This window comes from Ixodes scapularis, unplaced genomic scaffold (assembly GCF_016920785.2).
Source record: "Ixodes scapularis isolate PalLabHiFi unplaced genomic scaffold, ASM1692078v2 PGA_scaffold3__209_contigs__length_174095766, whole genome shotgun sequence".
Lineage (NCBI taxonomy): Eukaryota > Metazoa > Arthropoda > Arachnida > Ixodida > Ixodidae > Ixodes > Ixodes scapularis.
Genome location: NW_024609868.1, coordinates 89775922 through 89802612, shown reverse-complemented (window position 1 = coordinate 89802612; position 26691 = coordinate 89775922). Strand labels below are relative to the sequence as shown.

The window sequence follows — 26691 nt, the reverse complement described above, 5'->3', positions numbered from 1 at the left end:
CGGCGAAGGGTAATACGCCGAGCAGCGATTACCCCCTGTGTGGAAAGGCCCTCAACTACTTCGGTTTCTGTACATTCGAGCAGGTCGTCTTCTGAGATCACTCCTTGAATTGTGTTAAGTGTTCTATGAGGTGTGACAGTGACTTTGTAATCAGTCACACAGTTTAGTGCTAATAGTGAATCACTTTGTTGCTTACTGTGTATCTCCACTAGGAGATCACCAGATGCCATCTTTTTTGCATTGTAATTCTTCCCAATCACTCCTTCAAGAACTTTTGAAATGAGGAAAGGGGACAACTTGCCAAGCGGTTTTTCATCCTCAGAGTGCATGACAAGAAACTTGGGGAACTTTGAAAATGTGTATGTTGGTTTTTCTATCTGCAGTGCTTCGGTGCGGACCCTTTTCGGGGCCCGATCAAAAGGTTTTTTAGCTTGAGAACCCATATGAAGGGGGAGGGTTTTCGGAAACTGTGGTGCACCGCCCACCACCGAGCCCAACAAGGGAATAGGTAACGCTCCATAACAAGAATGGCTTGGCTGAAGACGTTACGCTATTAGTGCTGCCCAGTCTCTATAACCAAGAGTGGTTCTGGACAAGGTGTCTGTCGCCACCCAAGGTTAGCCCTTGCCGCCAAAGGAGTTGAAAAGGAAAGAAGAGAAATGAGAAGAGTGAAAAGGAGGAGAAGACAAGGGTGAAAGCAGAGAGGGGATAGTAGAAGTGGCGACTAGACTGAATCATCCTGGCCGGGCCTTACCAGGACTCCCGTCTACGAGAAGCAGGGGCCGAAGTGGTGTATTGCCTCACCCGGGGGGCCCCGAAGGGTCCAAACCTACCCCGGGCTCGGCTCAACCACCAGGATGCCCTTTTCCCCGGACACGGGAAAGCCACGCACAGCCATACGTGGGCGGGCGAACCCGCACGGCTCGGGGTCCGTGGAGACGCCACTCTCCAAACACCTGCTTTCACAGGTGCCCCCTGCGGGGTAATGCATGGATATATTACAGGGCTGGCTGCATTTTGGGTGGGGGTGGGGGTGGGAGGGGGCTCCAGCCCCACAAGCCATACTGCTGGCCATGAAACTACTACACCTCTGCCTATGAAGAGAAGAACATAAAAAGTTTCCTTTGGAAAACTGGTATCCAGACTATAAACCTGCAACTTGGAAAAGTTACAAAATACTCCCTACACACTGTGGGAGAGCACAGTTGCAGTTTTGGTTACTTCCTTAGTCATTTGCACGAGCAATGCACATTCAATCATATTATGGCCGAATCTCAATAATTTGAAGCTTACGGGGACGGCAAAACGCTTCAAATTGAGTGCACTTTGAATGAAAAAACAAACACACTCAAACCGTCTGCTTTCTATTCTAGGAGACGCGCAACATTCTGCTAATGAAGACACAAACTGTTAACTACGCTTCGCAGATCGCAAATGTTTTTTAGGGGGCGGGTGCCTTCGGCAGTTTTTTCACCAAAGAAAATGCAAAATTGTCCTCTGTGGTACCACAAGCAGTTTCTGCATCAGTGGCCTTGGGCCACTAGGCACAGAAAGTGATGTAACCGTTCAAAGGCCTAACCACTAGCACAATTTCACGGTTTTGAAGCAGACTAGAGGCCACGACATGTTTGAGCTTTGTTGACATCAACATATTCGACGGCAAAACATCTGATAGGGCTGGATAACGCCTCAAACCAAGCTTTGTTGGCTGTACACACCGACCTCACTCAGTAAGAATGACTGTGTCGTGCGTGTGCCCGCAGTTGTGCTGGCTTGGCTCAGTGTGGCTTGGCCGCTTAATTGGCTTGGCTGCCTGGTGGCCTAGCTGCACACTGTGCCCGTTCCCTTTTGTTTGACTACGCACATGGTAGATCAAAGTGATAAAGTGTGCACGGGTGCGATTTAAGTTGGGTCGGCATAATTGTGAGGCATATTCATGCTCCTGAAGTTGCCAGGCGTCTCGAGCACGTGAAACAATTCTCGGAAGTAACCAGTCCCCAAACTTGAACTTTGAATCACCTCACATTTTTTTCCCCATAAACTCAAATGTGTAATTGCCAGGACCACACCCCTGCTTCAAACTAACTGCGAATTCGGAAACATTTGGGTTAGCTCTACAGGTTCGGAAATTTGGCTCGTTCGGAAATTTGGCTCATTCTGACAGGTCAACATTCTTTGGTTGCAATTATAGATCGACCCCTAATTATAAATAACAATTCCGAAGAAAAAAATGTTGACCTGTGTTTGATGAAACGGGGTAGTTCTCCATAGCTGCGAAACTCCACGTGAAATAAACTGCTGTACGAGTGCTACTTCCTCTAACATCTTATCTACGTAAGGCTATGTTTCCACTAAAACAAGAATAAACTGATACTTTTAATGCTGTCTATAAAGGTAATTAAACCAATTGAAAAAAACATTAATTTGTGGCTCTCGATACGAGCATTAGTTTAGTTGAAATGATCAAACGGAAGGGGATAAATGCGAGCTAAAATTAAACAAGAGGAAGCAGGTATGACACAAGCTGCTGATACAAGCAAACAGTCACACAGCAGGTGAAGGGTAAGAGATTTACTTGCACACTACCTTCAGGCTTGCGCATGTTATTGGTGAAGATGAAGTCAGCAGCGGCCTGAGCGTCCGGACCCGTCATGTAAAACTTGCCAAAGTAGGACATGTTGAAGGCTGCGACACCCTTTCGGCAACCCAGGCATTCTGACTTGATCTGCAAAATAAGGCGGCAACTGAGTCTTTGCCCGTCGGGCACACAGGATTCCTGGAGTGGTCCCACACAGCCAGACAACCCCCTAGAAGTCCAGGAATGTGCCACTTCATTAATGTATTCTATTAGACCTCTAAATTGAACATTAGCACTCCTAACTTCCAAATTTTGCCAACTTTTGTAAATATAAGTAAGTTTGACAGAATTTTCTACTTAGCTCCCGTGCTTTGCCACTGAAGATGTACTCTGTCACATTCCCGCAGTGCACGGATACATAGGGTGAAGCATTCCTTCAAGGTTGAGCAATGTGCATGTGTGGTGGTTATTTGGAACCAAGTTACAAAATGGTACAAAATCACCACATTCTTGGGTTTTAAACATTATGATTAAAAATGGACTTTGTTTACATAAAAGCTGCAATATATCCTCTTCAGTGGCCTGCCCTTTATTGCAAGCTGTGAATAGCTGGACCAATAAGGTCATCAAACAAAGAACCTTACAAAAACCCGGGAATTCAGCTTCATAATCATTATGTAGTTAAGGACCTGCATGTTTTGCAGTATCAGTTCTTTTGCTCTCGTTACGTGGGTTTGGACCTTCAAACTATCAGCATGGAACCTCTGAAAGGTGCCTATTCTATTTTAATGTTCAAATATTAAAAAAAGGTCCACCAATTCTTTAGAGCTGATTCATATGTGCAGTAATATTTTAGTTTATTATAATGGTTTTGATTACTAGGCAAAAATCAAACACAGCAAAATTATCTAAAACTCACACTGCCTTCCTGCAACTGGAGACTGATCTATATTTGTCGCAAGTCTGTTAAATCTATTCCACTTTATTTGTTATGAATATTAGTTGTGTCTCCTTAATATGAATGTCATTAAGGGGGAACACTAGTCTTGGAGCTTTTTTGCTTCTTTTAAGACAAAACCCAATGAAACTGAACAAGCTTATTCAATTTTCGTGCTGATTTCAAATATTTGATCATTTTTTCAGTGAGTAGAATTGTCCTTAGGATAATTAAAACTCACCTGCCTTTGTTTGGAGGAACAATAGGGAAGAAACTACTAAAAAAATATCCTCTTTAACACACGGCTAGATACTAAGAAGTGTAGAGAAGACAATCTTGGAGGAACTTTTCAGATTAACGCATTATTAGTGATTTTATCACACACTGAAGTTCAGTGCTCAATGTGTGTCTAACAAGCAATGGAACAAAAGATCAATTAAAGTATTTTTAGACCGTTATTAAAAATTCTGCTCTCAACATTGTATGCTTCACACATTTAGCTACATGCTTCAGGAAAAGCTATATTTCCACCTGCTCTAGATGCTAAGATATCCCTCCTGCAAATTTTCAACGAATCGAAAAATTGTGTCGGGTGAAAACAGTGTTCTAGAGTCAACTTCAATGTACATTCAGCCTGCATAAACATTATAAGTTTATTTACAGCTCAAATATTCATCCACGAAATTAAAAACCCTGTAGATTCAGGAAAGCAATGGCTGTTGAGGTCAACATTGCCATTTTCAAAAGAATGAAGTTTTAGGAATTTTTCACCTCCAAAGATCTATGTCCCCCTTAATATGTAGAAACCATTTTCAAGGGAAAACTGGGTAAATACAAGCGTTTTGTCTTATTATTATAAACAACTCAGATTATGGACTATTTTTGGAGGAACGGAGGTGTTCATATTGCCGCCCGCAGAGCCGAGAAGGCAACGCTTGGTCACGGTCTTCTAGAAGATTCCCGGTCATCCTCGCAGCAGACGTAACTTTCCCTCTGCTTTGTTATTCTCGAAAGTGCCAGTTCATCCTCGCCCCGAGCGCGCGACGCTCGAACCTTCTTTGCCGAACTTTCGAGATAGTGACGCACGGTAGATAAGCAGCTGCCCGCGACCTTGTCGAGTCAGTCCCAGTTTCGCTAGCGCTCTGTAGTGCCGCCGAACCGCCGCCCGCTTTTCTGCTACCTCGACGCTCTTTCGTTATTTATTTTTGGTTGGCACAAGTTCGCCCATTAAACCTTTATTTTCAGTTCACTGTTCGGCTTTTCGTCACCTTCATTCGTGACAATATAAGCAAGGCATCACTGTACAGTATTAAAGAAATTCAATTCCATGTGCAAAAAGACATGAAGAATTCAAATAAGTTTGTAATAAACATGACAAGGAATGATCTCCAAAATTTAGCTGCATCATTAGGGACCAACTTTTAATTTGGTATTGCCAGAGTATCTACATGAAAAACTTCAATATTTAAAAAAAAAGAAAACTCATTTTTACAACTTTACAAGAATAAGAACTGTTTCTTAGTGTGGATTTCACATTTTGCAAAAAAGAATTCCATTTTATGTCCAAAATTATTCTCAGATTAAAAAAGATTCAAGTAAAATAAGTATTTGATTAGTTTTAGATTAGATTTAATAAATAGCTACCTACACATATCAGCTAAAAGGCCCAGCTTTTCACTTCGTCTTTTTTCAACTAACTTAATCTACACGCTCTGCAAAGCCTTAAAATGTGTAAAAGAGTGGGATTAAAATTTTGTACAGAGTGCAAACAAAGAAATCACCGAGGCCGAGACGAATAGGATTAATGGTGCCGGAGATCACGATAATCTTTCTCTTTGTCGCACGGTTCACACCCTGCGTGAACACATGTTGAACAGTGATTCCTCTGGCTGCAAAGGAATGGCGGACTCAAGGAAGGGATGTGCTAAGGCAGTGGTTCTCAGCCATCAATGTTTTGCGGACCCCTGAATCGGTGGAGATGATGGAGGACCCCGTTTGTGGTGAGGAGAGGGGAAAGTCATTGGTTAAATATAATATTGATTTAATAAATAAATATCAGTAAGGGCAAGTGTGAAGTAGACCTCTCTTATTGACATACACACGAGAAAGTTTGCCCGAAAACTGAAACATTTTTTTTCGACCTGAAAAAAGACAACTTTTATTGCCGGGCTTGACTGATGAGGCAGTGCTTCGCAGACCCCTAAAATTCCTTCGCAGACACCCATTTGAGAACCACTGCGCTAAGGTATCGGGATCCGCCGCCAAAAAGGGGGACCGTGAACCATTGAATGCACATTTCATATAGAAGTGGGGTGTGCAAAAGGAACACTTGGGGCTTCCTAGACTTTGTGAAGCAGGTATGTTGAGTTAAAGTAACAAAGCGAAAAAGTGAAAAAGGGCGTTGGTGCACCCTCATGATCACAAATCTTGATTTCATCAAATGTTTGGGAAGGACGCCTCAGAAAAACTTCTGACCAACAGCAGACATTTCGCTAGCAGCTTTAGATTCTCCAGGACCCTGAAGCAGAAAGCCTCCCAGCAACACATTGCCCTTCTGAGGCTTCTTCGGAAGGACCTCAGGTACACCTTACCCTTGGCTTCTGCCAGCCTTTCGGCTGAGTTTCAACTCGCCAGTGCAGATAAGAATTTTTTTTAAGCTAAGGTCCGCACTGCGAAGCACACATCACCAGTATTTATGTCCCATCAAAACGGGTAGAACGGAAGTAGAAGAAGATGACGCACGCTGAAACTAAACCATGTATGCACAGTTTGCAGCTACGCCCGAAAAAACTTATATCTATGCCGTAAAATCCGGTAAAGGGGTATTCCCCCCGGCACGCACATCCCACGACAAAAACGTAAGGCTTTGGATGTGCAAAAGCCTCGTGTTACCATCTCGTGATGCGCGCGTGCCGGGGAGAAATCCCCAGGATTTCTCCCTCGTGTGAATACCCCTTAAGGGTGCCCTCCCCCGTGAGATTGCCCATCCCATTTTTCTGGATAAATATCTAAAACATAAAATTACAAAATATCACCCACCCCCTATTCCCGTCGAACATCACGCGGGAATCACATCTACTGCGCAATCTCAGGTACCGGTATGTCTTACAAGGGAGTTTCTTGCAGGTTCACGCGTTTGTGCATTATATGTGCATGCGAAAATGGTTCATGCACCGTGAAAGCTGATCCCGCGTGTTTATTGCATTGCAAAATGCGGGTCTGCTTCGTCTGTGATCCGCGGTTTTTGTTCCCATGGCATATGCGTTCATAGTGGGTTCCCACGTTTTTTGTCCGTGATCTGAGCGCGCGATATCGGTTCTCGTGACATAAAAGTCGTGCAGAATGTTTGTTGCACTGTGAAATGCAAATCTGCTGGACCCGCAATTTGCGGCATCGGTTCCCAGTTCCCATAACACGCGAGTTCGCGGCGGGTTTTTGCGTGACCTTCGCACCGTGTACTGTGTTTCCACGATTCTAACGCACACTTTTTTAGGCAAAATCGGTGCCCAAAACTATATGCACATAACAATCGAAACCAAAAACCGAAACTTGAGAAGAATGCAATACTCTGTAAGATATGGCTAGCCCCATCGCCACTGTTTAGTGTGGCTAGCCCCATCGCGTTTGTTTAAATTTGCCATTTTGGTATTCGTATTGCGTGCATTCTCTTGCTACAGCTCTCGCGTCTACAGACTTCTGTCCATCGTTTGAAGATGGAAAAAAAGAAATCAGCTGGGAGGCTTTATTTAAACGAGAGGCCATCACGCTGGCAGGAAAGATAACAACGGAGCAGCACTGCGTGGCCTTGCAATCCCAGCGACCCGTCGAGCTCACAGTGTTGTTTGGAAGACGACCCTAACAAAGGCGACGGTTGCGCACTCCTACAAATGCAAGAAGCGCGGCACTGAAAACGTTTTAGACGAAAGCAGGGGTCAGCGCTCTGGACAGCGAAGAACTATCGTCGGACTCTGACAACGGTGACTAGTGCACGGCATTTATGTTTGTGTTGGCGTTCGTTTCATAAAATCCATTCGATAAGGTATGTCTTCAATCTTCATTAGTATTTTACCTGTGCGGTAGAATCGGCCACAATTTATTTTTGGGTATCTGAAAGCTAAATTTGTCTGCGCGTTAGAATCGGGGGCGCATTAGAATCGTGCAAATACTGTGAAGCGAATCTGCTGCACCAGTAAACCCTTTTGCTATGACAGAGGATGTTGTAGCAAATTATTGCGTGTTCATCACATCGTCAAACACAAATTTGTCATGTCCACAATCCGCAATACCAGTTCCCGTTTTATATGGTTTGTAGCGGATAGAGCCCAGTGTCTTATCGCCATTTTTTTATAAATTTTTGCTGTCGCATTTTTACAGATAGCCCACCCCATGTTTTTCCCAATTTATCTCTTTATTTTTGGTGGACATTTTTACGGGATTTTACGGTAGTCGTAAAATACATTCCAACCGCTCATCATTATACAGTCGAATCCTTTCGGTTTATTCAAACTGACGCTGTGGTCCGATCCACACTATATATATCTCAATATGCGAAAACGCCCGGTAATTTGAACGCTTAAACATTCGTGCCGGTTAATTCGAACTCCCCTTGCACCAACCATGCTCTCAGGAGCAGGCTAACTCAGCGGCAGCGCCTCCGACCCGGCCGTGTGGCCGCGCTATGCCTTTTGCCAGCTGCTACTCCCGGCTTCAGTTCCAAGTAACCATGACAACTGATGACGCAGTGACCTTGAATGCTGCGATGAGCGGTGCAGTGCTGGCAGGGGCTGCTGTCGTTTTCTTTCTTGCACAGCGACGGTGCTGCGCCGCTGCTCTTCAGCGTGTTTTCGGCGGGAGCGCGATAGTTACTTTTTTTACTCGCGCGTTGCTGCGGTTCGGCGTGTTTTCGGTGGCTGCGGAGTTATGTTTCTTGCCTTGCACTTGTGCATTGCTGCGCTTCGGCGTGTTTTCAGTGGGCGTGCGACTGATGTTACCTGGATTCCAAGCGTCATGGATAACTGACGTCAAGATCATTCAGGCTACGTGCCTTCAACAGGCCACACCTGAAGACCCTTCAACCCTTAGTGTCGAAGATTCTGATGCCAGCAAAGAAATGCCCCCCCCCCCCTAGTGCAACTGACGTAGCGTCGGCGCTGGATACAACCGCGCGCTACTTCTCGTGCCAAAAGAATGCTGATGCCGCGTTAGGGCTAGCCTCCAAGCTCCAAGCAATGTTGTTGATTCACAACTGAGGAACAGCTCACAGGCATGCATCAAAGATTACTTCCACTGGTGATTGGTGTAAATAAATGTCCCGGAACTCGTCACTCATGTGTTAGCTCAGTGCACATGCGCCACCCAACGCAGCGCTGCACGTAAGTGCTCCATTTAATGAGCTTTCTTTAATTCAAACAAATTTTTGGTCCTCCTCGAGTTTGAATTAACGAGATTTGACTGTACTACATAACGAAGGTTACTGTAATAATTGAACTTACGATTTCATGGTGCTTTGGAAAACCGAAAGTGTAGTCCATCTTTAGCCTGTCTCCGTAGGTGTCGCTTTCGTGCTTTTCATTCTCGTAACTTCCGTAGTAGTCATAGTCGAGGACCTGTCGCCAACCAAAAATGGGAAGAAGTATAAGTTATGCAAAACTGCTGGCTACCATAACAAGGCTCATTCCTTCACTTTCCGGTAAATCGTGCAGGGGTCAAATTAGCCAAATCTTGTGATTTAGAGTACAGCTCTGGTTTTAGGCAAAATTCTTGGCCGCTCACAATGATGGGCTCTCAAATATGGGAAAAAATCCTTGGGAACAATGAAACTGATCCAAAAAAAGTAGGCATTCTGGTTTTTCTTCACAAATGGGCGAAAATGATGCACAAGGAAATGCAATAAACAACCTAATTTTCACAAGGACCACAATTTCCTGACCTGAAAAATATTGCAAACAAGTGATCCGCAAATATATATCACCCCACGGTAACGAACACACAAAAAATCACTTCAAATTGAAACATAATTCTGAAACCCACACTTCATTAACTAATGCAAAATATAGAGCCCACAAAAATGAAGTCAGTTACAGTATAGCAATTTCTGCCAATATTGTTACAGCGAAAGCTCGTGAACTCGCTCCTTGTTAATTTTAGTTTTTGAATAATTGGAACTAAATGCCATGGCCTGACCATGCTAAATAGACATTCATGTATAAAAATACTAATTGATTGGCTCCCAAATCGGCACTCCCCGTTATAATTCGAACCGTGGACAATCATGCAAAGGTATAGTGAACTGCCAGACACAGCACTGCCAATCAGGCAGCATTGCAGATCAGGCAGCATTGCAGATCAGGCAGTTGGCACAGGTGTATGTTTTCTCTGCTCTTTAGCTATGGGAGAGAGCCTTGGCCAGCTCCGACCTCGACGATCAGCTACGACTGGTCGCGAGGGCCCAAGAAGCGGCCCGAGCTCAAGGCATCCTGGACTAAGGACGCCTCCCGAAGCTTCTTTTGCTCAATAAAGATGTTTATTCTCTCGTCTCACTCTTTTTGTTCACCAGTTGGAAATTTGATCATCACAAGCATTCATTCCCAGGCCATGTGCTGCGCTACCCCTGCCATTTCATATGCACACAAGGATACACGCAACAAAAAAACTGTTGTAAAAAAAAAAAAGTGGAGGGCGACAAAAGCAAGGAGAAGGGCTCACGCGCGTAAACGTAAAGGGCAGCGTAAACGATCGCAAACATTGTCGCGTAAATGCGGCGGTGTTTGCGATCTCCATCAACGAAGCTCTACTGTATTTAGTGGCTCTTGGAGGCTCTATTTGGTAAGGTCCTGTTTGTCGCAGCCTTCGGTATTAGCAGAGATGAGCGGAAATTTCGACTGGAGCTTAAGTTAACATATATTTGTATATCAAATTATGAATATATCGAACTACTTTACCATCCGCTTTGAATTTGATATATCCGGGTTTGACTGTAAAATGATAATGAAAAGACAACGAGAAAGGAAAGGGAGCACCAGTGTAGCCATCTACATAGCAGGTTACAAAGGCGTTCACTGTCTTACACCTCTTCGTCAGCTAAGAGGATGGAATCATGACTTCTGCTAAGCCCACGCACAACAGCTCAAAGAATTTGGCGGCTCCAAGCATTGCCGGGCCTATCCAGAGGCAAAAGTGATCCTTTTTCTTTGAGTTTCCTTAGTTCAAACTTTGATTAATTAAAACTTCTAAGCATTTCTTTGAAATTCAAGCTAACAAGCTTTTACTGAACTAGATCTCCAAAACCTAATGCTACGACTTTTGAGACTATTCTAGAATCCTAAAGAGGTATAAAACAGTATTCAAAAACTATAAAAAAACATGCCAAAAACTATTTAGCAATCAACTACTGTAAACAAATCTAATTTTGCAGACTTTGCGAAGTGTGGATTTTGGGAAAAGTTCACAATTGGGAGTGGTATGCTATGTTTTCTTTAGCATGTGGCGATATATTTGTAAGATAAAATTTTCGTAATACTTTGAAGTTGTGAAATCTGCAAAAATTAGGTTTCTGCAAAACTGAAGTTGTTAACAGTATTAGGAAGGTAAAGCAAACTATCAGAAATGTGATCTTGTAAACATACTTTGAAACATGACTCACAGGAGAAGGCCCATCCTGTGCAAACCACCCTGGACGCTCCCAGCCCAGGCGCTCTTGGAAGACGCACCCAGACTTGGACATCTCCTGCAATAAGCCACAAAACAGCAAAGGGTGAGACCTGCACATGTTTACACGGCACAGCGAATTAATGTGAAAAGTTAACAGACACAAACATCTAGACCACCTTAAACCTAGACAAGACAGCAAAGCGATATAGAATGCATGCGGTGAGTGCTCATCATTGATGCATTTGAATGCTTTGGAATGATGTAACAGCCTATCACAAAAAGGAAGAGAGTGAATGGTCAGAAGCAAGGCACACTGCATGACTGGTACCACCTTCCCCCAAGTATAGCAGACAATTCCTGAAAAAGACATGAGGTATGAGAGGAATTCAGTGAGTTATCAGTCTCAATATAAAACAAAATAAGACAATGCATTTAGTTTTTTATGTTCAATATGGCCAAGCTAGTCAGATTCCAAAGATTAATTCCTTAGAAAAAATATTAAACTATCTGCACCATAGGCTAATCAAAAACTATTATAAGTATCTTGTCCCCAAAAAGCTCCCTTTGTTGAAAGAACTTCTTTTTAGTTTTTGAACACAAACCACTCAGTCTGAGCTAGATTCATTATCATTAACCTATAATCCTGGAATGTGATATTTCCCCAGTGAAAAGATAGTAGTCTAAGTCCATAGTTCAAAGTTTATTTTCTAACATATGCATCGACATAGTCACCATGGCAAAAGAGATGCTGAGAAAACAGCTTGGCAAGGCCAGGGAGCCATTGAAAGGCAATATAACAACAATTACTTTTTTGGGTACAGTATTTTCTAAAAATAAATAAACCCCAATACTTGAAAACTCCAAAGGAAAAAAATTATCCAAATGTTTGTTAACCCTGATTTTTAAAGAATCCAAAGAAAAAGAAATTTGTAAAATCATTCACTTCACAGTGTGCCTAATCACCCTAGCAAAAACTCACTTGTCAATCCCACTGCTCAATTCAGTTTTAGCTTCTAGAACCATGGGCCTACAAGCAGTCATAGCAGTTGTGCTGCTCTCCTTGCATAAAGATTCACCGCTTTACACTAGTGCTCTTATATGAAGTTTCACCCCGTGCATGAGTGCTTTTGCACGAAGCTTCACAGCTTTGCACCAGTGCACTTGCATGAAGCTTCCCAGCTTTGTACCAGTGCTCTTGCATGGAGCTTCACAGCTTTGCACAAGTGTTCTCATGTGAAGCTTCACCCTTTGCACTAGTGGTCTTGTGTAAAGCTTCACCTTTTGCACTACCGTAATATCCCGAGAAATTGCCCACCCAAAACTGAGAGCACTTTAGGTAAAAATAAGGGGTAGGCTAACATTCGGTGTTCACAAAGTAGCTCAACTTGAGCCATTGAAAAATAGAAAGTCCTGCTACAAATCAGGATGGGCTATCTGTTGGGGATGGGTAGTCTCTCGGGATATTACGGTAGTGCTCTTGCATGAATCTTCGTCCTTTTCACCAGTGCTCTTGCATAAAGCTTCACCGCTTTGTGCTAATGCTCTTGCGTGAAGCTTCGCTGCTTTGCACCACTACTCTCACATGAAGCTTCACTACGTTGTGCCAGTGCTCTAATGTGAAGTTTCACTGCTTTGCACAATAGCTCTCATGTGAAACTTCACCACTTTGCATTAGTGCTCACGCATGAGGCTTCTCTGCTTTGCATTGGCATGTGCTTGTCAATCTTTATCACTTTGCAATGACATGCTCGGAGATGCAGTTAGCACAATGGAGCGCCCGAAGTCAGCTTGATGGGGTCAGGAATTTTCGCTCACCAATATAGGTCAACATCCTTTGGTCACAACTATAAATCAACCTTTAATTTTAAAACACTTCATCAGAAAGAAAACACTAACCCATATTTGAATAAATGCGAATGACATTAAACATGACTATTATTAGAAAAAGGAAGTTACATTTCGTGCCAAAAAATTGCCTCGTGAAGTGTCCCTCGTGGAGGCTAGCTCTGCACTGGAACATTTGTTCACCTGTGTCTGTATCAAGCCTCATGAAGCATTTGTTAGACAAATTTGATTAGGGCCACAGAATGTTCTCGAAGAACTGCACTGTGTACAGTCTGCTGGAGGAGAAACCTCAATCCAGATTTAGCTTGCTTACAGCCATATTAGTGACAGCAAAACCACTTGACTAATAAAGTTTCATAAATGAACAGAATTTTTATTTTTAAACTATACCGGTACATTCTTTCTGATCCCCTGCAAATAGTTTCCACTGCCAGCTTTGTTCCCTTTCTTGACGTTTTCCTAGCTTTAAGCCTGGGTTCAGGCTGGTGCACTTGTGAGTACAAACCTTGATCTATAACAAGCTTCATACAGTTGCCTCCACCTTAATACTGGTCAGACACTTCAATGAGAGAGCGACAATAAGCACATGCCTTGAACCTTTGGTGTTATGTGAACACCCAGCGGCTCCACTGGTAATAGTAGCATAACATACCCTCCATGGTTCACGCTCATACTGACTCCGCCTCGCATGTCATGCAGCCATGACACATCATTTGTTACTAGTGGAAAGAAGTCAAAAACGAAGAGGTGGTAGATCAATGCTATGCTTAGCATCAACAATTTTGTGTCATATAGTCAAGGCGAGCATAACTTCCGCAATGCTCCAACGCTGTGAAGGCTACTTGTATGAGTGCATAGTTTTGTTTGGCACTTCCTTTACTTGAAAGCATGTGAATGAAAGACAAGAGGAAATCACTTTCCTAGCAATGCAGGGCTGCAGGACTGTGGAAGCTGCCCTAGCATCGACAACGCAGCTCAAAGTGATTGACGCCCAGCATAGGTGCCAACCAATCCGGGATGCAACGTGAAAATTGGGAAACTTGTGAGTAGACAAAATATTTCTGAGACGGCTGTTGAGCCTGCAAAATGTTTCCTACCTCATGCAGCGGGTCTTTGCGCATGTTCCTCGAGGCAAGAGGTTCGTCACTGGGATAAACGATGGAGTAGTTCTTGACGTAAGACTCGTGGCTGCGTTCTCGTACCCAACGTGCATTGGATGTTAGCTCGGGCGAGAACCGCCTGCCCAATGAAAAAAAAAGTGTTTCGTTTCTTAGGAATTTAAGTTCAATAAACACAACACAACATTCTGTACAACTGAAAGTGACTTTCTTAATCAGCAAAACAGACCCCATCTAACTTTCTTATACAACATGAAGAGCCAATCGTTAGGATTTACAGAACACCAGCGAATGACGACAATCTTGCCATCATGCAATGTCCTCGAGTCTGACTGAACAAAACAAACGCTTGCAGTATGCCGGGTTTCCAAAGGCTGTGGTTGTATCTGTAGCAGAAGGCGTCCTTAAGAAAATTAGAAAGGACGTTAGCCTGCGGCCAGAGGCAGGTCAAGCGAGACAAAAAGTTGCAGTTGTGCCCTACATGCACAGAACAGCGCACAGTCTGGGAAAAATAGCAAAACGTGTAAATGTAAAAGTTGTTTACTCTGCACCCGAAAAGCTCGCAAAAATGTGCAAGATGACATATCCATTCCGCAAGGTACCGGCAGGCTGCCCAATCAAGCACAGGAGTCCGTTTGTTGTGTGCACGGAAGAAGTGGTGTACCGAATTCCGCTTTCATGTGGCAAGATTTATGTCAGCCAGACAGGCAGATGTTTAAATGTACGGTTAAGGGAACACCACCGGAAAGGGAAAGGAGTTTGGGATGGCCATCTGTCGTGTTACTGTCATGACTGCAGGTGCAAACCATTATTTGCTTCTTCTACTGTTCTCGCTAGACACAAAGATAAGAGTGTTAGAGAGATTATGGAGGCTGACGCTATAAATAGTTCCGGCACGTGTCGTGCCAGTCTGGTGTCAATTGACTTGGCGGATAAGGACTTAGCGTACTTGCGGTCAGTGGCGGGGCCACGGATTGATTGAAATGTGGTGCAGTGACGCGGTGACGCAGTGTGTTTCTACGCCAAGGCTCTTGAATTAAATCAGTTGAAAGTTAGCGCTCTGTGGTGTCTGTTCTTCCTATGTCCCTGTCTTGAAAGTGCAATCATGTTTTCTAACATACCATACCAACTTGCCAAACAATCAGCACTTGTCAACAACACAAACAATAATAATATAAAAAAAAAGAAAAAAACGCCATTCAAAGTTGCGGTGTTGCGGGAACGAGGACAGCAAACAATTAGTAATTTCATTTGGTGATCTCGACTTTTATCGCAAATGAGGTGTGTGGTCGTGCAGGTGCTCGGAAGCAGTACGAAGACATGAAGTCGATCAACCAGCATGCACAGCAACACAGTGACACTAAACACAAGTTATGCACCTCGAGTGCCTCGATGACAGAGTTGAAAACGAGAAAGGCAGAACCGGACAGTCGAAAGCCGATTCAAACAAAAAGGAGAGAAGATGGAACAGGCGGCACGCTGCAAAACGCAAACGCAAGATATAACGGCGGTGATTCTGAGATGTTGCACCTAGTTAGCCTTCTTGAAAATATGATGTTCGGCACCGCTAATTACAGAACACGGCAGCCCCATATCGATGACTACTTCGGGCAATGTCCTCTCGTTTTGAGTAAGATGTTTACTTCAAGATTCAAGGCTTTGCACAAAATATTTTGTTGTTTTCTTTCGTTTTTAGATAGGTAATTCGCAAATCCGCTTAATTCGCACATTTTTCGCTGTCCGACCAGCTTCGAATGAATGAGGTCCTACCTTCAGTCAAGTTACGTGCAGTTCCAGAACTACCTGGAAGCACAAGTGTGTCCTCTCGCCGTAAAAGCTGTACAGTGCAGTCCACTTACCGTAAAATACCGAGGAAGCGCCCATACCCGTACAAGCACATACCATTAACAATTTTGAAATTCAAAAATTTGGGCAAGTACACATCAAGCATCCTAATAAGCGCCCCATAGTTTGCTTTACGCGTATCTCGATAAAATGGGGGTGGGCGTTTCTTCAGTATTTTACGGTATAACGATAGCCCATATAACGGTGGATTGCTTATAATGATCGGTTTATATAATTTCTAGACTAGAAACGACCAGTTTCTAGTCCAGATTCAACAATAATAGGCTATAACGATTAAAACTTCGCGTTACCTCTCATAATGGTTGTAAGTGTATAACACGAGAGCGCATGACACTAGAGCGACGACGGGAGAGCGTGCAACAGGAGGGCGCCACGACAGCAAAGCGCACGGCAACAGAGCGCTGCTGCAGGTGAATGGTGCAACATGAGAGCGCGTCACTAGAGCGCGCATCACAAGAGACCATATGTGCGCCTTGGGAGTGATCGATACTGGGGACTTTAAACAAATCAAACACACAGCCGTCTGCGCAGTCACACCATTTAAGATCATCTATTCTGTTCGGGTTATCCATTCCTAACTCAACATATTACCGCGTAGCTGTCGTCGCTGCCACTGATAAAGTGCTCCTTTTAAAATGGTCACTACTTTTGCTCTCGAGAAAATTCTACCCGTCATTTTTGTTCCTCAGAAACAAAAATTCGGTTCACATATCAATATGGGTGGAAAAAAATTGGTTTGGCAATGAGCTTTTTCCCAGGAATAAAGATATGTGTAGGTGTTACATCATTATCATGTTCAATTCTAGCAAACGTCAGGAAAATATCGAATTTAGAACGTGCTAGAAATCAATCCGTTCGTTCAGGACTATGATTAATGATAAAATGTGAAGCTGCACTCACATATTGTGCAGTGCTGGCTGTCAAATAACAGCTAATCCATTGTATAACAACCCAGTTACTACAGAAGGGGCTTCGATACTTGAAATTTCCGCCACGGAAAGAGGCACCTTAGTGACTGCGGCTGTTGTTCAGCGCCCTCGTGACATGCACTCTGGTGTCGTGCGCTCTCGTGGCGCCCTCCCCGTCGTAAGTGATCACTAAGAGACGACATTCACTTGAGCACACTCAAATACAAAAGTGTAAACGGTGGTAAACACATTCTGCGAAGACATATCCCAGGCACCCTAGTAGGAGGTGGGGCCCCTGCCGCCAGGCCCTTTGGGGTGCACCCACCGTATGTCGTAGGCATACATGTCCAGGTTGGGCCTGCCCTGCAGCACCCAGGCAGCCAGCTCCCTGCCGCAACCGCCACCCCCGTTCATGCCCAGGCTGTTGAAGCCGCAGCCGTGGAAGAAGCCCCGCAGGGAGGGCTCCTCCCCCAGCAGGGGTTTGTGGTCGGCCGTGAACGACTCTGTGACGGGGCCAGAGGAGACCGGGCTCGAGATGTCCGTCGGGGAGTTGGCGAATGGGTTACCGTAAAACGCAGCTTCTGAAACCGATTGACTTCAAGGCCCTTTGTCTTAGTCGATAGAAGAGGAACCCATCCCAATCTCGGCGACAATCAGTTATGTTCCATACCACGTGAAAGAATTCCCTTTCTTGGGTACGAAAATTCCCTACTTGAGGAACGTTCCCTGAAAAAATGTTAAATATCACCGCATATTTTTCTACATTTTTTTTACCTTTGTTTTCGCAGCAGCCAATTTCTGTGATGCGGGACACTTTGTGCGCATTTTCCCACAAAAGACGCCTGAAATCGCACATTTAAAGAGAAGGAAATGCTACTGGCCACTTTATAAAACGACCCTTAGACATAGCAATTTTGCTGCGCTTAGGATTTGTTAATACCTTTCCGTCCTAAGCCGTGACTTTATCACTTTCTCTTCTTGAAGCTCTTGGACCACCAGATGGTTTCTCGTAATATTTAGCTCCCTCTAAAGTTTCTCCCAAATTCCGTCGTTCATCCTTAAAGTTACCCGCAATCACATTAAAATTCCCATTCCCTTCAGCATCTTCACTGCTATGTTGCATTGTTGCCAGTGATGTTCCATTCAGGTTTTTTTTTTCCGTTTTCGAGGGATTTTCGGCCTCGCTTTTGGTGAAACAAGAAATGGGAATTTTAATGTGATTGCGGGTAACTTTAAGGATGAACGAGGGAATTAGGGAGAAACTTTAGAGGGAGCTAAATATTACGAGAAACCATCTGGAGGTCCAAGAGCTTCAAGAAGGGAAAGTGATAAAGTCACGGCTTAGGACGGAAAGGTATTAACAAATCCTAGGCGCAGCAAAACGGCTATGTCTAAGGGTCATATTATAACCCTGAATGAAACATCACTGGCAACAATGCAACATAGCAGTGAAGATGCTGAAGGGCTTTGTGAGCTATAATGCATATATCAGGGAGTGTAGGGCTAAGTTATACGTCAAAGGGTGACTCAGAGGAGTTACAATAGTGCTTGAACTGGAAAAATGCTTTACTTTGCAGCAGGGCCTGTTGAGGAAATATGCAAATTTGGATAACCCACGAGAGTATTCTGGGGAATGCCTGGGTCCGAGGGACTCAGAACGAGATCCCATGGTGCAGAAAATTGACCAGGCACCCGCTTGAGCATTGAAGATAATCACGAAAAAAATGCGACAAGCGCTCGTTAGGTCCCATGGTGGGCCCTTGCTTGATCCAACGGAGTGGTAAGGGAGCAGTATGGGGGTGTGGCAGAACGCCTAATTTTTTAAAGCACCTGCGTCGCAAAAGAAGAGCTTGCTTCGCGCTGGCGCTCTTTCATCGAGCTTTACCTCTTTTCACCGAGGCACGTCCGTAACACTTCACCACTTTGCACCGGCTTCTACGAAAGGCAGCCAATGTGGAAGAACACACCGGTCAGCCTCGAAAGTTTGCTGGGGTCGGCGATCGATATGCTCTTCGCTTTTATTTGAAATTTTCCAAAAGTAGGGGTGGGCGTTTATCGGGACTGAGGCGCATGCACGGTATTTTAAGGCGAGTCCGAGAAGCTGGCATGCCCACCTTAGTTCATAGCATTACGAACTGGCGTCGGCTAGCTTCCACGCGATGCCATTCTACGTCGATTTCTGATATGGCAACCGGCGCCAAATGCCTTTCATGCTGAAGGATAGCCACCCGGACACTTTCGTCGCACATTTTGTCAAGGGATGCGCCCCCTATTTATACGCCCTCCGAGGTTTTCGTGGCAGATTCAAAATGTCACCATTCGAATACGCTGCAGGCTGTGGCAACATTTAATTTCAGAGCACGCGGCAAGAAAGATTCAACAATCTGGTGGTTAAGTCGGTGGCTTTAGACACTGGAGCGGTTCACAGCCCAAGTTTCTTGGCTTCTGATGTAAAGCAGGCTCAACCGTGCAACTCCTGCATAAAAATTTTTTTTATATATATGGCGATAAGAGCCACACATCCGTTCTAAATCAGTGTCATGCCTCAAACAAGTTTCTGCAGCTCAACCATGTCATAGTCATTTACATAAAAAAAGAAAAGACCAAAGAACACCGGAAAATGAGGACACAGACACCAACTTGTTTGTTCCTTGGGTCTTGTGTTTTTTTAATTGTTTTTTATCTCTGTGTCGTGTTTTTTATTTGTTTTTTATCGTATGTAACATGCACCGAATTTCCCAACTAGAAATCTTGCTTTCAACCGATTCATTTATCCTATCCGGTGGTCGGAATCATCATGCGAAGGCTTAAGGAAAGTCTATGGAATTCACTCCTAGCGATGCAGACAAATTGCTTTTAGAGCGGGGATTTCCCAGTGGGCGTATGTGCTCGGAAGCAAAGCTGACTATGCATACTATCAAGACTTGCTTGCGTGCTTTGTTAAAAGGTGTGATGCCATCGAGCCCCCAAGAAAAAGACCGCTTAAGGAAGAGGAGCACCAACGAAAATTGCACTCAATGAAGAGGACCAGCAACGAATGCAAAGTGCGTGGGGTGGCAACCAGCGAGTTGGCAAGGTGAAGGAGAAAGATCCAAGAGAGGGGCATAGGAGCGAGGACGCAAAGGCGGGCAGAGCGAGCTAAGAGCGTGGGACGTGGCTGCAAGAAGACAGCACTGGTCCCAGCAACAACAGGCAGCCAGTTGCCACTACGGAGCAGACGACTGGTAGTTGGAAGCGCCAATTCACGGACAATTCATTCACTGCAATGTGTGCGACAGACTGGTTTTAGGTGAAGGTGAGGAAAGGAGATCTTTTTTCGGTATGGTATGAAATTACAGTGACGTGATTGGCCTAAGCCATTTTGGAGCACCTTTTGGAGCAGCAAATGTGGACTTCGGAGCAGCCAAGACAGTGTTTTGGAGCAGCAAAAGTGGCTTTTGGAGCAGCCAAAACAGTGTTTCAGAGCAGAAAAAGTGACGTTTGGAGCATATATTCTTAGAAAAATTAATATTTGTTTTAAGTGCTGGACAAACGAAGGTCACTTTGTGTTGTGTTGTGATGTGACGTGTTGGGGCGGAACTCGCTGCTTGTGTTTGTGGTGCTGAGACATCCCACAAGTATACAAAGCTGTAAGTGTTGCCGAAAATTTAAAAAAAACAATAAAAAAACACTTGCTATCGTTTTACTGGTTCCCGACGTGGCCGATTTTTATAAAAAGTAAGCAAACCTAAAACAATTAATTGCAAGCGTCCCGGCTGGTGCCTCTCGTGCAATAATGTTCACATGCACGTGAGGGCAACTTCGGCACGCTTGCAGTTACACGTGATTCACCGCGCGAGCGGAGACAACGGCTGTTCGACCGAAACCAAAGCCATGCCACCAACTGGTTCCCAAAATAGTATGCAAAATGTAACTGTCCAGCATACGACAATAAAAAGACCAGCGGCGCGTGCTTGCCAGGCCGGCGGGCGAGGTACAGGCTAAACACACAGGAAAATAGAATCTGAGAGTATCGATGCAAGACATTACGAATCAAGGTCAAAAAGTTCTTGGAGCGCTTTGTGCAACGACTGAACTCGAGACAAACAAGCGCGCTGTGTGGGTTCAGCGTGCAGACATTGCCTTCGATGCTTTAGCTCGCTTCTCGTCATCAACTTTCTTTCGCGGCAGATTTTTCACGTACCGGGGTCCCTCTCGAAAGAAAGCCCACCGAGAGAAACCTAGGTAATCAAAACTTCGCCAAGCATTAATTGAGTTAAAGAGGGATTTTTATAGCAACGTATGATTTAAACAAGAGCAGAAATGTCGATGCATTTCAGTTTAGAAAGCGCCATATCTGCAGCGACGTGGGGACGGCAACACACGACGTCGTTCGACCACGGCGACTGTTGTCGCGCGAGCGCTTCAGCACACAAAGTAACTCTCACCACGCAAAAACGTGGTTTTGTTTCACAGCATGACGGCATGGCTGGAACCCGGCACACTAACGTCGGAGCATCCGCACACGCCCACGTCTATCGCTAAAAAAAAAATAAAAAAACGAAAAAGGCGCGAGACGAGATTTCTGAGACGACGAGAGCGCGAAACCACTGATCTCTATTTCAGTAGGCTGGATCGCGGATCGGGAGCCCGTCGCTGTCGCCACCGGCGGCCATTGCTTGACACCGGGCAATAGAATACACGCAAGTCTATGGGAGAAACGCACAAAAGTAAGCATACTGAAGCATGTACTCTGTGCTCGGAGGCGAGTATTTTGTGGTGTGCTGCAATCCTTATGTCGGGTGTTTGGAGACCGAATCCGTATTTGTCAAACGTCCGTTCGCCGAATAAAAAAAAATCAAAAGTACTGGAGCACCCACGGCTGAGCTGGCAAGCTTGCTCTTGTAGTGGAGTAAACAAAGGAACTTGCCGTCAATAAGACCGTCCTTAGGGAAGCCCGGAAGTTGATGAATGACAAAAAAGTTCCATCTCGACAGCGGCTTTCCGGGAGTGAGCGAATTCCGCGTAGCAAAGCCTTCGAACTTGTCGTCTGCTAAACCCAACTCAACGAAACCACCACCGACTCCGCGGTAACTCTAGGTAACTCTCGCCTCGTTGAACTGCACTACAGCGGAGTTACTCTCGACCACAAAATATTTATTTATAAGAACTGCGAGGGCTGTCAGTTTAAGTGTTTGTACGCAAGCTATTTGACGGGCTTATCGAGAAGCATCCAAAAAGTTTCAGTGCCGACAACAGCTGAGAAACGGGGGAAAATGGCACTTTTCCTCGTTCTTCCCATAGAGTCGCATGCATTTGGCTGGTGTCAATCAATGGCCGCCAGTGGCGACACTCGGCCCCCGCTGCCGAGGCCGTGGTCCGCGATCTAGCCTACTACAATAGAGATCAGTGCGCGAAACACTGATCTCTATTGTAGTAGGCTGGATCGCGAACCACGGCCTCGGCAGCTGGGGCCGAGTGTCGCCACTGGCGGCCATTGATTGACACCATCCAATGCATGGGACTCTATGGGAAGAATGAGAAAAAGTGACGTTTCCCCCGTTTCGAAGCTGTTGTCGGCGTTGCAACTTTTTGGAAGCTTTTCAGTAAGCCCGTTTAATAGTCTTCTTGCAACTATTAAAACTGACAACCCTCGCAGTTCTTCTAAATAAATATTTTGTGGTCGAGAATGACTCTGCTGTAGTGCAGATCAATGAGGCGAGAGTTACCTAGAGTTACCACGGAGTCAGTGGCGGTTTCGTTGAGTTGGGTTTAGCAGACGACAAGCTCGAAGGTTTTGCTACGCGGATTTCGCTTACCCCCGGAAAGCCGCTGTCGAGATAGAACTTCTTTGCCATTCATAAATTTCTGGGCTTCCCCGAAGACGGTTTCATTGACCGCAAGTTCCTTTGCTTACCCTACTACGAGAGCAAGCTTGCCAGCACAGCCGTAAGTGCACCGGTACGTTTGATTTTTTTAATCGGCGTTCGAACGTTTGACAGATACCGATTCAATCTCCAAACACCCGACATAAGGATCGCAGCAAACCATAAAATACTCGCCTCCGAGCACAGCGCACATGCTTCAATATTCTTACTTTTGTGCGTTTCTCCCATAGACTTGCGTGTATTGCGTGGTGTCAAGCAATGGCCACCGGTGGCGACACCGACGGGCTCCCGATCCGCGATCCAGATCAATGGCGCGAAACACAAGACGACGGGAAAAGTCATGCAAGACCGAATAGACGATTGATGCAGGGTACTTTGTGTCGGGCGGCGTCTTGTGCCACCTAGCTCTTGCATGCTCAATTACGGTTCTTAGTTTCGTTTTTGAAAGGCTTCCAAAATTGGTCCTTTGGTGCAGGCTTGGCGCAGATTAGCCATATTTCGGTGAAATGTAGCAGGATGTAGCAGGGTTAGCCCCTTGGCGCAGTGTGGCGCAATTGGCGCAGCAATCACATCACTGAATTAGAACACATTTAAAAAGCACAAAAGAGACAGCCAATTTTTTCTTTTTTTTTTACCTGGCCCACACACGGTGGATTTGATGCCCGTCTTCTCCAGAACCGGAACTCTGTGCATTCCACTCTCTATGTGCGTTCCAAAGACATCCCAGTCGAGGTCAAACAGGCCGAACGCAAAGTTCTTGGGGAGCTGCAAGTGGAAGGAACTATTAAGTTCTAGTCTCAGACATAGAAAGCTGCAAGTATCAAAAAGCAATTAAAAATAAAAAATAAAAATTATAAATAACATGCTAATGGTAATTCGGTAAGGCTTGCACATTTCACAAGCATTTAGGGCAATGTTTGGTCTCTCGTTACATTATGGAGATGAATGAACCATACGAATTAAACGAGAATAAAGGTTTAAAATCCGCCGCAAAATTTCGCATAACCCGAAATCAAACTTCAGGTTACTGAAACTAAAGCGAGAGAGTACAGGCGAGCCGGTTTAAAGATGGTAACCCACGAGCAGGGAGAAAAGGTGCAGTGTGCATTTCTGCTAGGTCGTGGGCCTATCTAAAGGGGCCGCGCAATGATGTTCACTTGGAATGTATTTCACTTTACACGAGCGTACTGGCACTAGTGGGACTCAAGGATACTTGGCCTGAACGCCACTGAAGAAAAAACTCCTTTGTTGCAGTGTAATTTCAAGGACAAAAGCGAGCATTTTCTTTCCAATCCCTCCTTCGCAAAAATTGATGATGTAGCTGGGCAGTCACAGTACTGCCCAGTGACAATATATTTAAACGCGGCTCATAGATTGGCCCTGAGCGTTGCGTGGCAGTCGATTTGGGCTCATGATAATCAACAGCTCGAGAAGCACTCGGGTAGCGGCTTGTGTCCAATCGCTGTAATAACGACTATAGCCAAACCATAACAATGTCTGGAACTCAGTGCATGGCTATAATCAACATTGGCGGCATATAATCGGCTCCAGATCACGTGGCTGGTTGTTCTGGCTGCGAGTTGACGGGTGAACGCTGCGCGTTTTTCTTTAATTTTTTTCTTCAACTTTGATTGCATGTGGCGAAAAACGAATGGGTGTTTCGTACGTCATTAACGTCGGGGATTCATTCTAAGCGGTATTTGCGCAAAGCACAAAAATTGTTGCATCGCTGTTCTAAAGATGTCTTGGCTTAATAAAATTTTTGCCGTGTTGGGACTTTTGTGTTATCCATATCTCTTTTTGCCCCCTGCTTCTGGGTTATTATGTCAAACTCCAGATCTCCACAGTACTGACAAAGAATGCTAACCCTTCCCTACTAATAATGAGTGTCACTTGTGCCACCCCCTACAGACCACAAAGCCTGACCACAAGTGTGGCTCGTGTTTCGATTTTGGCGCTTGTTTAGCACAATTTCTGTCAGATAGCAAAACCATCCCTGTTGCCCCATTTACCTTGGGTTGCTTGCTTGTTTGTTTTGCTGTTTGACAAAAAAATAAAAAGCTCCCTATAGCAAAAAAAAAAAAAAAAATGCAGTCGCTTCTAAGCGTTTGCGCTAAAACAATATGGCTTTGGCGCGGAGGTCTGTTTTAGCTGATGAAGAGATACAAAACCTTTTTGAAAGTAATTAATGCTCAGGCATATGTGACAACAAATCCTTCAGGCCTTCTGATTTTTTGGAATTGGACAATAGTTTGATGAAGAGTGACAGGAGTGATGAAAACTATGTGACTCCTGCAAGCATTCTATCGACTTCGTCGTCTGCACGTCAGTGGGACTTGGACCAGAAGTCTTGATTTAGAGCAAGATACATACCCCACCTGGAAGTCAAGAAAATGTTTTTGCCTTATTTTTATGTAAATTGCCCGTTTAAAATAATATTTCGCTGTACGTTTAATGAAAAAAAAAAAAGAGTAGGCAAGGGGTTAACCCCGCACCCCTGCCTTGCCTTTTGGCATTTTCTATCTGTCCCATGGGTGCACCGAAACGGAATGTATCTAATTTTCTGACTGGACACCTTCCCTTTCTGTGCATTCGTAAGACAGGTAGGAAACACTGAAAAACAAGGCCACTGTCATCTTGTCAGGGACCACAACCTTCCCACAGACCTACGGTACACAAAGAGTCGTGTGCAGAGCCGAGATGGCGCACCTGGTCAATGAAGACGGGGTTGGGCTCGTAGCCGCCCACCGAGAGGGCGTCCCCCTGCAGCCGCAGGTAGAGGGAGAGGTCGTGGTCCCGCACATTGGGCATGCCCTGGATGCCCTCTATGCGGTTGGTTACCACGTAGGCGTGCTTCATGGCCACCAGGGGAACACTCACGCCGGCCATTTCCCCGATGTAAGGGGCCCAGGCGCCTGCGGCACGCAACCGCCGAGCAACGAAGGAGTCGAGCATTAAAGGGACACTTTTTGTGAGAAGCGAAAACATCAGATGAGTGCTAAGGGCGAGATTTGTGGTCAGGATGAACACAAACTCGGTGGCCATACCCCCAAAACCATTTTAGAACTCAATCGAGTACTTTTAATATTAATGAATCGAAGAATTTCTTCAAAATACGAAAACTGTGTTAAAATTCATGTAGTTCCTTTTTAGGATGACAAACCAGCTATCTTCACTCTTTTTTTACAAGCACATCCCATGTGTTTCATGATGCAAAAAAAAGTCATTATTACAAAAGCAGGGGTGGAACTCATCAAATGTATTTGGGAGCAGTCACGGGAGCAGCTAAAACCGCTGTTCTGGAGCAGGTTGGGAGCAGCTAAAACTACATTCTGGAGCAGGCTAGGAGCAGCTCAGATCAGTTTTCATTGCACTTCAGCTTGTGTCTTAGACGAGCACGGGAGCAATTTCAATAGTGCTTAGCAGCACAGATGAACATGAGAGGTTAGGAACCTAGGTAGATGGGATAACACATAACAGTGTAACAGATGCGAAAACTTGGAACTTTGTGAGCCTTAATGAGAGCCAAAACGCAAGTACCATACGTTTCTGAAGATAATGTACTTGATATTTTCTGAGTGGCTTTCAGCTGCTCAAGATGCAAACCAGCACTGCTTATCGCACAACTCACGTGCTCGACATAGTAATTATATGTGCGAACCACGTGACGTGCGTAAGCAACGGACGTGCAGCTGCGTGGAGGAACAGGGCAACAAATTTCGAGTTTATCCTATTGAGCAACTCAATATCGAAGCAGCAGACTACGATTAACAGAGTTATTGTATTCAAAGCGATTAACAAGAGCAAGGTTAAAGTACGCCGAGCAGATCTACCGCTCGCGTGAGAGCTGCTGGACGGCAAAATTTCGGATCGGACAGCGTTTCCAGTTCTACCAAATCACAATTTATCTTGCGGGAATGCG

General features: G+C 44.8%; 1 protein-coding gene across 1 annotated transcript in view; it reads right to left on the bottom strand.

Annotated features, from left to right (window-relative positions):
- The window catches only part of LOC8034007 (sarcosine dehydrogenase, mitochondrial), a 112915-nt gene that overhangs the window by 75094 nt on the left and 11130 nt on the right, over positions 1 to 26691 (bottom strand). Inside the window, exons 7-13 of the mRNA XM_040223012.2 lie at positions 25479 to 25684; positions 23405 to 23534; positions 17228 to 17405; positions 14108 to 14249; positions 11158 to 11241; positions 9008 to 9121; positions 2587 to 2725 (exon numbers count right to left, since the gene is read on the bottom strand). Of these exons, the coding sequence (XP_040078946.1) occupies positions 2587 to 2725; positions 9008 to 9121; positions 11158 to 11241; positions 14108 to 14249; positions 17228 to 17405; positions 23405 to 23534; positions 25479 to 25684 (993 nt within the window). The remainder of the gene's footprint in view (positions 1 to 2586; positions 2726 to 9007; positions 9122 to 11157; positions 11242 to 14107; positions 14250 to 17227; positions 17406 to 23404; positions 23535 to 25478; positions 25685 to 26691) is intronic.